General features: G+C 31.7%; 1 protein-coding gene across 6 annotated transcripts in view; it reads left to right on the forward strand.

Annotated features, from left to right (window-relative positions):
• RTKN2 (rhotekin 2) overlaps positions 1–14,753 on the forward strand; it is a 72,973-nt gene that overhangs the window by 15,586 nt on the left and 42,634 nt on the right. For 3 of the 6 annotated variants that reach the window (XM_013063055.2, XM_013063053.2, XM_013063051.2), the window contains 5 exons: positions 3,816–3,874; positions 6,083–6,124; positions 9,111–9,164; positions 10,484–10,601; positions 13,000–13,194. In XM_013063055.2, coding sequence (XP_012918509.1) covers positions 3,820–3,874; positions 6,083–6,124; positions 9,111–9,164; positions 10,484–10,601; positions 13,000–13,194 — 464 coding nt within the window. In that variant the 5' untranslated portion in view covers positions 3,816–3,819. The remainder of the gene's footprint in view (positions 1–3,815; positions 3,875–6,082; positions 6,125–9,110; positions 9,165–10,483; positions 10,602–12,999; positions 13,195–14,753) is intronic. The other 3 variants (XM_004765683.3, XM_013063054.2, XM_013063052.2) reach the window with 1 other exon arrangement.

Consider the following 14,753-nt stretch of genomic DNA (forward strand, 5'->3'; position numbering starts at 1 on the left):
TGACGTATGGGCTATAGGTGATTTTATAGGTGTTGATCTAAAAGCTTTTGTAAGATACCTGAAGAAATTCAGATTTAGCAACCATTATCTTACAGGAGCTGGGAAGTCATACTCTGATTACTTTAACAAATGTTTTAATGCTTCAAGTTAAATATTGAGACCAAGAAAATAAATACAAACTAATCCTTGTTTGTGTGACATTTCTAAGAATGACATAGAATATATTTAAAATATTACTTCATTCAGTACCTATGAGGTAAGTAGATATTTCTCCTATTTTACATATGATGATGCTGAGGCTAAGAGATTAACAGCAACTCTTTAGCATAACTAGTTTTTGATGGTAGGAATCAGACCTAAGATTTAGACTGAATCTACTAAATACTCCTTCCTTCTTTCAGTGGCCACATATATTTCACTTCATTCAGTATTCACTAAATTTTTGTTGAGTATCTTACAATATACTGAGCTGTCAGCAGTGAACAACATAGATGAAAAAATCCCTATGCTTATAGAGTGTACATTCAAGTAATAATATTCTCTCCTTTCCCAACCTGCCAATGTATTTCTTGTCTTAACTTCTGAAATACTTTATTTGGTTTTATAAAAATGCTATTAGTCAAAGTAATTTGTAGCGCCTAATTATGTATATCATTCAACATAATTGTGCTTTTAATAATGCCACACTAAACAGTTTCTTATAATCCAGTTGCCTAATATATTGCTTAAATACTAATAAACTGAAAAAAGAGGAAGTATAGATAGCAAATGAGAATTGTGTACTCCTGGCATTAGAACATGGTATATCAAAGACAGAGCTTATTTTATTTTTTAAACTTTATATTATTTTATGTCTGTTGAGTCTGTTATGTCAGAGTTTAAAATAGAAACCTCATCTTCCCAATTTAAGATACTTATGAAGTTATTAATTTTATACTACATAACTTAAGATGTTTAAAATAACACATTAAGCTCTTCTGAATGTCTGAGTTTTCACCCATTTGTATAAGAGTTTAAGGATTTTATAACCTGCTTCCAAATAATAGAATCCCAGTTAGAATTCTCTTAATACTTCATTAAGAAAATATAAAATACTTTCATAATTGTTCAATTTCTCATTAAACCTTGTTAATTTTGGCAAATAAATTCTATTTTAAATTCCGGTATTGAAAAATATAAAATAGGATAATCTATACTTAGCAATTTTAAATACAGATTTTTGAGCAACAAAATGGTTGATTGGCACCCTCTGTTGGTCATTTTGTTTACCTACAGGCAGAAATTAAGTAATAAGATAAAATTAAAAGTCTTTAATATTTTTGTCTCTTTCTCTTAAATTAGCAGTTACAAGTCTCATCATAATAATGCTCTAAACTGGATTTATAAGAAGAAGGTACACTACTATTTTGCTGTGCCTCTGTTTGGATAATTTTGTGGTTATTTGCTTTTTCCTCAGGCTGGCTCTCTAATTGTAGCATTTAGAATTGGCATTAACATTGCAGATTTTCAAACAAGTATTTATTTAACTGTAGCAAACTATTAGCTACAGTAGCACATTATTAAACAGAGAATGTTTAACAATTTTATTGTCAATTTGGATTAATTAGAAAAACATCACATTTTAGTACCCTAAATAACAGTTTGAAGAGTTATTTGAATTGAAGATAATTCAGGCTTCAGCAAAATGAGGCTGAATTAGTTCAATGTGTCTCTCATTTTTTTTTAAAAAAGACTTAATTATTCTGTAAGATTATATGATAAAATGGGTTTATATTATAGTTTGATAATATTTATCTATAATAGCTTTGTTGGCTGGCCCTGGAAATGCCTATGCAAGTAAATTATAATTATAGGGAAGAAAGCTGTACTCTGCCATGTGGTTGAATCCTTAAGGGGGATTTTTTTTTTTTTTTTTAGTAAATTTTCAACAAGTGTGCTTTGGTGGTTCTTATATTTCAGAATTTCACTTACCTGCCAAAGCCTCACAGTTAATCCAATTTAGTAATATCTAATGGATCTCAACTTTAGCATAATCTATCACTTTTTCCATAAAACTCAAGTTACTCACCATATTAGAGCTTTCTTATATTTCTTCACTGAAATAAGCATTTTAAGAATTTATATTATTCATTGCTCATATAGAAGTGTTTTTAGAAATATTACTTACAAATGCCAGCCAACTGTATATATATATTGTATTTCTTATACCAATTTGAGGAAATTGAGATTTGTGTTTGATTTCTAGTGTGCCTTATAGCAGGCTATTCAACTGAACTTTTCCTCTGTGATCAACTAAGTAATAAGCAAGCTAATGTTCTCCAACTTGACAAACTAAACTGGAGTATAAAATATTGAACTAGGCTCTTAAAATTTATGATTCAATGAAACATTATTTTTAATCAATGAATACTTTTATTTTTCACGTAGTGAATTTCCTATATTAACTTAAATACTAATGTGACCACAAAGTAATTAGATAGGATCCTGAGAAATTTATGGCTTTAAGTCTAATACATTACTTTAGTTATACCTCATATGTAGTTCTATAAATACTATACACATGTCTTATGTAAGTTTATCAACTTAAGTACATCAGTATATTATTTTAGCTCATATGGAATATATTTCGCCTAAAATGCTTACATGCCTAATCCAGTAAGAGAGTAAGAGAAGTAGACTGATATATTGTCTTTAAGTTTTGATGTAAGAAAAAAGAATATCTGTGTAGTCTTTTTAACTTGCCTACTGAAACGCAATGAGATGGTGTCATACTCTTCTGAAAATTAGTCGCATTTCAGAATCCCACCCAACCTTTCTCCAAAAGCTCTCTTAGAATCAAACAGTATTCAGATGAAAAGTTTTTATCTTAGCACATTATTTGAAGTACCTAATTAAATTGGCCAGTAGTTAATTAACTAGCCAAATTAAGTGGAGACCCCCCCGCAAAATGCAAAGCAGAATACTCTGAGAAATATTGCTCCAGAAATGTAATGCTAATTTCTACATGCGGGATATTAGGAAATAAGGTATTAGAAAAATATTCAAGGGTCAGAGTGATTTGATTTACCAGGAGATAAGTATTTTGAATTTTTAAAAATGGTAATAGTATATTCTAAAGTCAGATCTTGTTGGAGTCTCTTATATACCAAGAATTTTACTTGAGAGTTTTTTCCTATTGTCATGACAGTGTTTTACTCCATATTTTTTTTCTTTCTGTGAGCCACTCCCATCCTTTAGTTCCTGAGTTAATTTATTGTTTTAATATTTGTTTTTTTGAGTTTCAAAGAATGATATATATTACTGCATATAAATATACAGCACAGAATAATTTTTTTGGTTTTTATAAAGGTTTTTTATTTAGGTTTTTATAAAGATAAAATACTCCTGAGCAGCAAGTTTATGGTTGGGAAGCTCTCTAGCTTTTTCAGGCAACTATAATCTGGTAAGATAGAAATGTGATTTATGAAATGGTGAGCCTAGGTATTATACATCCTGGGACCTGAACAAATACTGCACATCTTACTTATAAATTAAGTGTTCACGGAAGGCTTTCATTGTAGGGTAAGCCAGTATATAATCATCATGGAATGTAAAGATTATATGAAAAATGAAAGAGAGTGCTTCTATATATTTCTCTTAAAGGCAGCTAGCTGTTGCCTAAACATCGTGAAATTTGAGTGAAGTAGTTATATTAACTGGAAATTATTATGCATGGATATGTGTGTGTGTTTAATATTTAAGAATTTGTGAAAGATTGTTAAGACATTGCTTACTAGAAAAGATCTTTGTTTCATTAGGTTTTTTTCTTTTGACAGTGATATGAATTTTGAAAGTAAAGAACGAACCGCTTGTAAAGGAAAGATTGCCATATCAGGTATGCTGTAGATGGATTGTTTTTACATTGCTGGATAAATTCTAAAAGGTATTACATACCTTCTTAGCATTGGTGGGGTTTTGATGCCCTGAGTCCATTTCTTTCCTTCATTTTATTTTGCATAACTTCTATCTATATTTGTTCTAAAACACTGTTTTCATCATTTTGCTGTAAATTTATGTAAGATTTTACAGTTTGAGAATTTGTGTATTTTATATATTCAGCGCTGTTTTGTGAAATAGGTAGGATAGTTCTCTTTTCTAGACGCAGAGGTTAGACTTCCTGTAAGTGGTTGAGCTGAGCTACAAACTCACATCTTTGACTCTCCATTCCTTTTCTGGTCAGAAGTTTCAATAACATTTCTAATGTTTGTCCAGGCTAGAAATTCCTTGAGGGTTGGAACTTTGGTTTGTTGTTTGTTTGTTTTTGTTCATTATTGTATACCCTGAAGCTAATGCAGTGCTTACACATAGTAATTACTCATTGGACATTGATTGGATGGATGACTGCTTCTTGTTTTTCATAGGGTGAAAACCAAACTTTCCCCCACAAGTTTTCCATTCTGACCCAACTATTTTTCTAACCATATCTACCTCTCTTGACATAAACTGTCTGCTTAGCCAGACATTTCTCTCCCTGTTCTGTCAATACATTGCCTGCTTCTGACACCCAATTAGCTCTTGAAATAACTATATTATCTTCAGGATCTGTTTGCTCATCTATAAAGCCTTCCCTGTTATCATTCCAGCTGGAAATGTTTTCTTTCTTTGAATTCCTAACGCAGATAGGAGACCCTTTACCACTAGATGGCACTTATGCTGTGTTGTCTCAGTTTCTCCAAAGTGTTAAGGAAACCAGACAGTGGTTAGAGATAGCACAGATTGAAGTGAACACAGGCTGACTCGTGTATACTAGTTAGATAATGTACCTTTTACAAATATTATCTCATCAGTACATTTTGGGAACAACAGACCTCCATAAGCCCTTAAGTCATAACTAACTTGTTTCATGGCCAAAAGCCTTGTTCTCTTAGCTCCAGGGTACATGCTGCTACATTTCAGGATCTCTTGCCCAAGGAACTGTTTTTAGGAATGTCTTTACAGATAAACAAAATTCTCATGCAGGCAAGATAGATCTGAATTTTACAGGATGTAATTGTCCTAAATCGTAGGAATTGCCCTCAGCAAAAAATTCTACGGTAAAGTAACTGAACTATATAAAATCTGTTGCTTGTTTTATAGTTATTTATATTCATGTTTTCATCTTTCCAATTATAAGACTGCAATAAAACATGTTTTATTCCTCCTTGTATACTTTTGATGCTAAACACAGCACCTTTACATAGCAGTTGTACACTATGTTCAATACATTTTAATGTGAATAAATAAAATATTTGAGATCTTTAAGGGAGATTATCTAAAAATATTTAAACATAATCCTCCATTTCATCTTCTGATTTAGTGTCACTAAGTACAAGTGAGATGTTAAATTACTGTTGAAGACTAAAATGACATGATGGGGTTAACATCTAATGCCATAATAGTTTATTCGCTACAGCAATTCATATTAACATTTACTGCACATTTAGAAGAGTACTTAAGTAAAATCATTTAAAGTGAAAGAAAAAGGTGATTTTCCTGACCACAAGTACTCAAGTATAGAAATTTTTGCATGTGTTCCTTCTTTCCAAAAGATAATTTTAAATTAAGGAACTGGAAGCCTCAGAAAATGGACTACATATGTAATTTCTCTTCATCTTTACTTTGGCTTAATTATATTTTGTCTGTGTGTTTGTAAAAAATAAAAAAAAATTAAAACTAATTCAGCTTTATAAATCCATTTTCTTTTGACATTGGGATGACTTTTGTTTTGGTTAAAATGAGTATTTGCAACAAAGTTTCCAAATGTTCTGAGATTACATTGATTACTGGGTGATACCTGGGTTTGGAACCATTTCTAGCTTCACCATTCATGGCCAGGTCCTTATAAAAATAAAAAGATAATTCAGGTATATCCTGATCATTCTTACTAAATGTCAGATAATTGTATTGTGGCAATTGTCTCAGCTTATTCATTGACTACTAATTCAATAGCTAAAGCCAAATCAGTTCATAACGTGCCTCAGTTTTTATTTTTGAAAATGCTGGAAAGACTTTTTAGGAGTTGACAGCCTCAAGTTAGCCATTGTATTATGTATGTCTCTTTCAGTTTATCATAAAAGTGTCAATGAAGACATAAAAAGAGACAAAGGTAAGAGCACTGTCAGCTAAAACCTAGTCAACCATTTGTAAGAATCTGGAAGGAATTTCTACTATCTGAAGGTGAATTAAAAATCATAGTTGGCAAGAAGCATTTCCTTTGTCATCTGAACAGTACCTGACTACCTGGGAAATAGACAAGAAATGTGTGCCTTCTCTTGAGGATTTGATGTAGGTACGCATGGGAAAAGGCAAGGTTTTCCCATAGGCTATTGGTATATAGCAGAGGAAGTCATGGTTCATGTTCCTCCCAAGATAGTGTAAATAGTCACTACCACCCTAATAGGACAAGAACAGCTGTGAACAAGAACAGTTGTGAAATGAAATGAGTCAGCAATTGTGGTCAAGCAAGAAGCAGGCTTTTTGACAGGGTATCAGCCAAGTCATAATTATGAAACAAAAGCAATCCCATTAAAATTAAGGGCAAAGGACAATAGGAAAAATATCTATTGTTATCAATGTAATTTTGATACAATTTAAGAAATTGTAGCTAAAATAGCAAGAGTGAAAGATGAAACTGCTGAAATAGAAATAGAGGAACTGAATACTGTTTTAAAACAATAGATTGCAAACCTAGAATATCTAAGGAAATTTACTGAAACACTATTTGAACTAAAGAAGAATTCAGTAGGGGCGCCTGGGTAGCTCAGTGGGTTAAGCCTCTGCCTTCGGCTCAGGTCATGATCTCAGGGTTCTGGGATTGAGTCCTGTATCTGGCTCTCTGCTCTGCAGGGAGACTGCTTCCCCTTTTATCTGTGCCTGCCTCTCTGCCTACTTGTGATCTCTCCCTGTCAAATAAATAAAATCTTAAAAAAAAAAAAAAGAATTCAGTAAAAAATGGCTAGATTCAAGGTAAATATACAAAAAGTGGTAAGCTGTCAAAGCTGACAATATTTGGTTAGAAAATATGGCAAAAAGATCTCTTTTACAAGAAAAACAACAAAAACAAAAATATTAAATAGCCAAGAATAACCTTAGTAAAGATGTAAGGGTAACTGTGTTGTGCTACTGTATATATTGACAGAATATTATAAAGTTACCAGTTCTCAAATTAATTTGGATAATAGAATTCTAATAAAACATTTTGGAGGAATTTGGACAACATACTTCTAAAATTCACATAAAGAAATTAGCAACTGAGAATAAGATGTTTTGGAAGGATATATTTCTAGCAAATGGTAAAGTATACTATAAAGATTAAGTATAATAGTATGATACTGCTATTAGGATAGACAGTAACTGTTAAGTGGATTCAATTAGATCTGTAAAGCATATAGCCAAAGGACAGATACTTACTCAGGATGACATATATGATAAATATCCACTGAATCATTTAATGAATGAGGAAAGGAAGGCCTATTATATACACAAAAGGGGCTGGAACAATTATTCTTATAAGAAGAATGTTTATATTTTTATTTCACATACCCCAAAACTCTCACGTAGATGAAATAATGATATATTTTTATTTATACTTCATATTTTATTTTAGGTCATGGGTACAAACATTCACTGAACTATTGATATATGTATTAACATTTTTCTTGTTAATGAAGAAAATACAAATCTAAACAAATCTTGTCAATTGGCTATTAAATTAGTAAATATTTAAAAAAATTGTGGTTAGATGAGATATATATAAAGTGTTAAGCCGAGCACATGTAGAGAGCCCAATAAGTAATATTTTTTAATCAAAACTGCTAAGGCAGAAATGGCAAGGGCACTCATACATACATATCTGGTTGGATGGGTAAGGATGAAAGAGTATTATAAAGCTTTTCTAGAAAGGAAATTAGAAATAGGCATTAAGAACCTTAAAAAGGATTCTAAACTAATCAAAGTGTAGACAAAGAATCATAGGACCTAAAGTGAAGCAAAACATATATGTAGCCAAGCAGCTTATGTTCATAAAGATTTGTAATTATTAGAAAGTGGCATAATTAATAGGTATGAAAATACTACATATCAACATCCTAAGTGTAATAGGGAAGTGTCTTAAACAGAGCAATTCTCCACAAAGGTTTGAGATATTTATACTGTGAGTAATTGAAACTATTTTCACTTTATCATTGAGCTTTCTACTGTGCTATGTTTTAATTCATACATCTTAATCTAGTTGGTAGAACTTTGATTCTCTGAAAATATATAGATACCACTAGAATGTCAGAGGAAAATTGTTAACCTAGTATTAAAAGTAAAGGAAAGAATGGAGGAAACTAGGAAAGAAAAATTTTGACTATGCCAAAGGTCTAGATTAACATCTGGAATAAGGATCATTAACACATTTACTTTAAGGTTTGAAGAATGTGTGAATGAGAGAAGATAGATTTTCATCACTTTTAGAACATATGCCCTTTTCTTGGTCTCGAAGAAGGAATGCATTATTCGTTTTAGTTTTATTTCTTAAAGGAAATGCTGTAGTTGGTAACATGAATATACAAAGATCTGCAAATTCTTTTGTAGACAAGTTAAATCTTCTTAATGGTAAGATTTGGATCTGTTTGTCACTAACAATGATCTTAGACAAATCACTTAATTTTCTTCATCTTTAAAGTTTGCGTAATGGAAGTACTGACATCATTTCTACCTACTATTTTATGATTTTAAAATGTATTTAACTATATTTGTTGCTACTGGTTATCTAAAATAGAAATTCAACTATTTCATCTATTTCAGAAACATAAATCACAAAATGAAAATGTTATGGCATAAGCTTATTACAGACCTTACTTAATAATTTCTTGAGTAATAGTTGGCAGGGTTTTTTAGTAAATTATTTAAATAACTGTAACATATTTTATATTCCTAGCCTAAGCTATTTTTGAGAAAATATTGCCTATGTTAGAATATTTAAATAATAAATTTTATATTGACTTTAATGGTCGGAATCCATTATGGAATTCAGAAGTTCATTTCACTCTAAGAAATGAAATTTATCAAGATTATTACTTGTCATTTCTTTTTCTCCTCCTCCATAGATATTCGAATACCACTAATGTGGAAAGACTCTGATCACTTCAGCAATAAGGAACGTATGTATGATTTTAATTTATATTTGAAATATTTTCTTTAGGGTGTAGTAAATTTGTGATTACTGGGAGAAAAAGCTGCTTCCACACTGAAATAAATTGATGTCATTAGGCAGAATAAGCCATATCTTGCTGAACCGTGCTTTTTCCTATTTTTAGTACAAATATGTTATAATTGCTTGATACTAATTAAGATAATGCCTATCTAGTGTACTTTTAGTTGTTGACTGGAACCTATGCAAGGACTGTAATAGGTTGTGGGGAAGGGAAGTGTATAACAAAAGAAAATGTGCAAGGAGTAAAGGTAAAGGCAGTATTTCTTTTTGACCAGAATCTGGGCGATCTTTTCTGCCTTGTTTTGTTACTTCAGATTATTTAACAGGGTGTCAGAGTGAAGGGTTTTTAGCTTGATCTGGTTTTTTTCCCCTTCAGCATTTTATGGCTTTATATAGATTTCACAAATCCATGTATTGCTTAGGTCATAGAAATTAACCTCAAATGATTTCTAACTGTTACAGGCAAAGCGGAAAAGATATGATAATCCTTTATCTTTCTTGTCTATTGTGATAGCTTTGTTCCTCATAGTTTAAAAACTGAATCATATTGAGCATAATTAGTTTTATATGAAGAATCCAAAATCAGGTTAGTATATTTGTTATTCAATTAGGAAATATAATTTACTTTACAAAGGAGTACATGTGGGGATTAAGCATATCTTTCTGATTACTATAGAGAATAAGTTTTTTTGAAAAGCTACATTTTCTCAATAATGAGGTTTTAGACCTTTAATCACCCAACACTTTTTAAAAAGTCACCAAATTAAAAGGCTCATCAACTATGTTTTTTGTGTTTGCATGTCTACTTTTTATTGTTTTTGTGGTTTCCTCCCTTGCTGTCAATTTGGTGGGAAATGTTTTGCTGTTGTTAGCATGCCTGCCCCTAACGTCTTATAATAGAAAACTTCTTGAATAGACTTGGAAACCAGAATGGCAGAGGTAATAGTATATATATAATAATAAGTTGGCAATTAATAAAAACCTAAAGAGTTTCTAGGAATAAAATTTATTAATATGGTGCTTGCTGTAAGCTGCTGAGAGGTCTGTATTTTCAGCTTTATTTTTCGATACTCCTTAGTTTAATTGCTTTGTTCTGGTTGGAAAAGGTGTTAACAGAGCAGGCCCTATAAAAAGTTAACGATTACAGTGTAACATACATGAAAATGAGACTCTATGAACAAATATTTGTGCTAACTTGTCATTTCCAAGTAGATTTTAACATGGTATAGGCATGATTCATCTCATGGAGCACTCTTTTTTCCCTAGGATCACAGCAGTACGCCATTTTCTGTTTGTTCAAAATGGGAGCTGAAGTTTTTGATACTGACATGGTGATTGTGGATAAAACTATCACAGATCTATGTTTTGAAAATGTAACTATATTGTAAGTATGTTTAAGTCTCCAGAGAATAAGAACAGTTTAAATTCTACCTTTAAAGGAATGCAAAATTATTAGGTGTTTAGATTATTTTTGAAGCATTAAGATCTTTAAATGTTTAAATTGATTTTGAAAATTACTTTATTCAGAAGCAGCCCATTTTAGCATTTGAAATTTTTCAATGTAAATTAAAATGAAATCATATAATGTTAGTAGTAAATATTTGACTCATTGGATATGATACATTTTTATTCATTTTTGTGAACATGTACAGTTTCATTATTAACCAAACTATGAATACAATGAAATCTCATAACATTATTTTATATTGAGTGAATTTGGGCATAAAACAGTTCTTACATCTCATATAAGATATTTAGTTAGAGAAATGCTAAAATAGTTATAACTTTATTTATAAGATAGTCCTGAAATATGTACCATAGGGAAAACACTTGGGTAAAATTTCGACACGTTCTTTTTCTTACATTGTACTTCTTTCAAGTACTCCCAAACAGTAAAATATGGGGTGATCCTTAGGGCTGTTTTTATTGCCCCTGCTCTTTTATAGGCTCATTTTGTTGTGGTCATAATACAGAAGGAACTCCTCAGGTAGCCATAGAAATCATTTTCAACTAACATAAGTTTTTCCTGGCCTCTTCTGGAGTTTCTACTAGCCTAAATCAGTGTGTGATTTGTATTTCTTTGAGGGTTTCAAAAACACTGTCTTTGTATCTAAATATTAATAGCTACTTAACTATTAAAATAAAACTGAATATACATGGTTTTTGCCATTTTCAGCTGTGGAGCTAAACAGTTGAGATTGGAGAGTAGTTTTGCCACTCACATTAACATTAGAAAAAACTATTGCAGACCATGTTTTGTGGCTTCTGTCTAGTATCCCATAAATAATTGTGTAGCACAGAAAAATAAAATGCATTGTTCTGAGTTATTAGCCATTGTTCAGGCATTCTTACAAATTATTGAACCACAGGAATTTATTTAGGATCCTCAAAATATCACCAAATGCTTACTTACATAATTGAAACTAAAAGAGTAATTTTCCTTGCTTATCTAACTACCTTTATCTCCATAACCAACTTTCCCTAGTGCATTTTTTTCTACCAAAACTGTCCTGTTAATGGGCTCTTTTCTTCACATCACTTTGCTATTGCTTGTTTTTACCACAAAGACAAAAATCATAATTTTTTTCATTGAGAGAGCAATGCAAGTTACTTGGGAAGATACCACATGATTTATAATTTTTTAAAAATTCTGTAAATATTTTAAATAGTTCCAAAAATAGCTGATGACAAATGTTCTAAATGTTGTTTTAAAAATGTGCTTTTGTTAAGATTGTTTTTAATAAGTATTCAATATTTATGAATCTCTGGTTTTTCTCTAAATATTGACATTTGTTAGTCATTACCAGGAGTCCTTTATGTTTAAAGGTTGCCAAGTAAACTATAAAAATATCTGGGAGGTATTTCTTCGATGTATCCAAAGTATAGATTGGCCATTTAAAATCTCTGAGACTGATGGATCTTCCATCTAAGGCAACATCTGCTGATGGAACTTTCTTGTGGTTTTAAGTAAATTTTATTATTAGTAACACCACCACAAGCTTTTATAGTAAAGGTAGTTCATTGTGTCTGAAAAAGGGCAAAGCAAGCTTAGCATTTGCTAAAAGGGCAGAGTTTTTGCTTATGGGTGTAATAGTATATTCAGTATCTTTTATGCAAGGTTAAGAATATTACCAAGGTCTCACTCTCCCTCAAGGAGTTCTTGCCTTATAGTATATAGATCTTTGTATTGTTTTTTGCTTGTGTGTTTTTTTCCTCTAGATAACCAAACAGTGCAGCGTTATTTTAAAGTTATTGGGTACAAGATGGGGTGGAGAAGACATGGCGGTTGGTGATCAGACAGTGGCTCTTTATGAAAAAGAAATGAACACTAAAGGTTTCAACAGAGAAAACCTTTTCTGTTCTCTTTCCTTCTTCAGTTTTTAAGTCTTTTCCTTTTGGAGGAATAGTTATTTTAGGAAATCACACATATTATACAAATACCTTCCAAGAAGGTATAACTGAAGACGTCACATCAGGAAAATAGCTCTGGCTACAAGAAGACCAGGGCATATTATTGTTTTTCTTTAGGACTGTGCCTGTATATTTGGATCGCATTGTGTTAACTTGGCCCTACTTAGAAGCTGGTTAGCTCTGGAAGTTGCAGCCACTCTCTCAGGTCATTTAGATACTAAATAAATACAGGGGGTTCTGTCTCATTAACATTTTAACATAAATTGTGTTTCAAATTGTGATTTTTAAATGTTATGAAAACACTAAAGGATGTTTCAATTTTATTTTCTAGTGAGTTAAGTTTCTAATGTTATGAATGCTCTTGATTTTAGTAATAAAGCAGGGCCAGACTTTCAGATAAAAGTGGAGGTTTACAGCTGCTGTACAGAAGAATCTTCTATAACCAACACACCAAAAAAACTAGCTAAGAAACTGAAGACATCTATAAGTAAAGCTACAGGGAAGAAAATAAATTTGGTGCTTCAAGAAGATCATGAAACATGCTCATCTTATAGTTCTCCTATTTTGTAAGTTTTTTACTACAGCATTTATAGTGACAGAGTATTACTATGTATTTGTGACATTTTAAAGTATTGTATGTGGAGTGTAAGTTTCATTTTAAGTTGAAAAAACATCCTGAAGCAGAAACAAAACTGAAATTTACCCAGTTGAGGTATCCTTAATATTTTTACTTTGAAAGTAGGAAGTTGGGGGACAGCATGTTTTAGGGATTGGAATTCCAATTCCTACCACAAAGCTGAAACGTTTTTCTTTAAAAGGGACTGTTTGTCAAAGTGTTTGCTGCCTGTCAGTCTACCAACTGGTTTTCTGTATTTGTCATACGTTATTCTTACAGATTTTAAAAAATATTTTATTTCTGTATAACAAAGCTTCACTACCATTGTCATGTACAAAAAAATAAGCCCTTAATATCAGCTGATACCGGGATGCGTGGGTGGCTCAGTTGGTTAAGCGTCTGCCTTTTGCTCAGGTCATGATCCCAGCGTCCTGGGATCGAGTCCCACATCGGGCTCCTTGCTCAGCAGGGAGCCTGCTTCTCCCTCTGCCTCTGCTGCCACTCAGCCTGCCTCTGCTGGCTCTCTCTCTCTCTGGCAAATACATAAATAAATAAATAATCTTAAAAAATAGATATCAGCTGATATCCAGTCTGTATTCGAAGTGCCCCAATTATAAAAATGTCCTCTTGTAATTTGTTTGTGCAAATTAGGATCCAATAAGGTCTACAATGTTGCATTTAAGTGAGTCTTTTAAGTTTCTTTTAATCTTTAATGATTTCCTACCTACTTTTTTCTTGCCATTGTTTATTGAAGAAATCAGATCTTGTAGAATTTCCCATATTTTGAATTTAGCTAATTGCATCTTATCTTTTTAAACATCTTTTTCTGTCCTCTGTGCTTCCTTACAATTGATTGGTAGATCTAGAAGACTGATTTGACTCAGGTCCTTTTTTGGGCAGTAATACTTCACATTGACTATAGGTAGTTCATACTGTCTCCCATTGGGAGGCCTTTTTCCACTTATAGTTATATTAAAATTGATCAGTGGGTTCAGGTGTTGCCAGCCCAATTCATCCATTATGAAGTTCCCTGTCATGTTTTATCTAAGGGTTTTAGCAGCTATTACTGATAATTATTTCATTAGAGATTATAATTTGGTGACTTTCTAAATTGGTCATGCACTTTTTAAAAAACTCTGAATTTTCTTAAAGAAGATGTTTCCTTCATGAACTGTGGTTATAAATGGAAAAAATTGATGGAGGAAAGAGAGAAAAAAAATGCTAGATTCTTTTATTTACCCAATTTTAGAATTATGAGTTGTTATTCTATCAACCATGGAGGTAATCAATGTTCTCTTTTATTTGAAGTCTTGAATTTTTGTATATGTTTGTGTTTCAGTCTGTTACAGTTATTATTCTCTTTGAAGCCAAGTTGTCCTAACTTTGATCAGGGGGAAACTTTTCAGCTGACTCCTGCAGCTTTTGACATAACCTAATCTCTGATAGCTTCTTTGCTTTCTGATACAAGATGTTCCACATTCATCTTGAATTTTTCTGCCCAAACTTGGA

Source organism: Mustela putorius, unplaced genomic scaffold, assembly GCF_011764305.1.
Source record: "Mustela putorius furo isolate JIRA1106 unplaced genomic scaffold, ASM1176430v1.1 tig00003949_pilon_pilon_pilon, whole genome shotgun sequence".
In the NCBI taxonomy this organism is placed as follows: domain Eukaryota; kingdom Metazoa; phylum Chordata; class Mammalia; order Carnivora; family Mustelidae; genus Mustela; species Mustela putorius.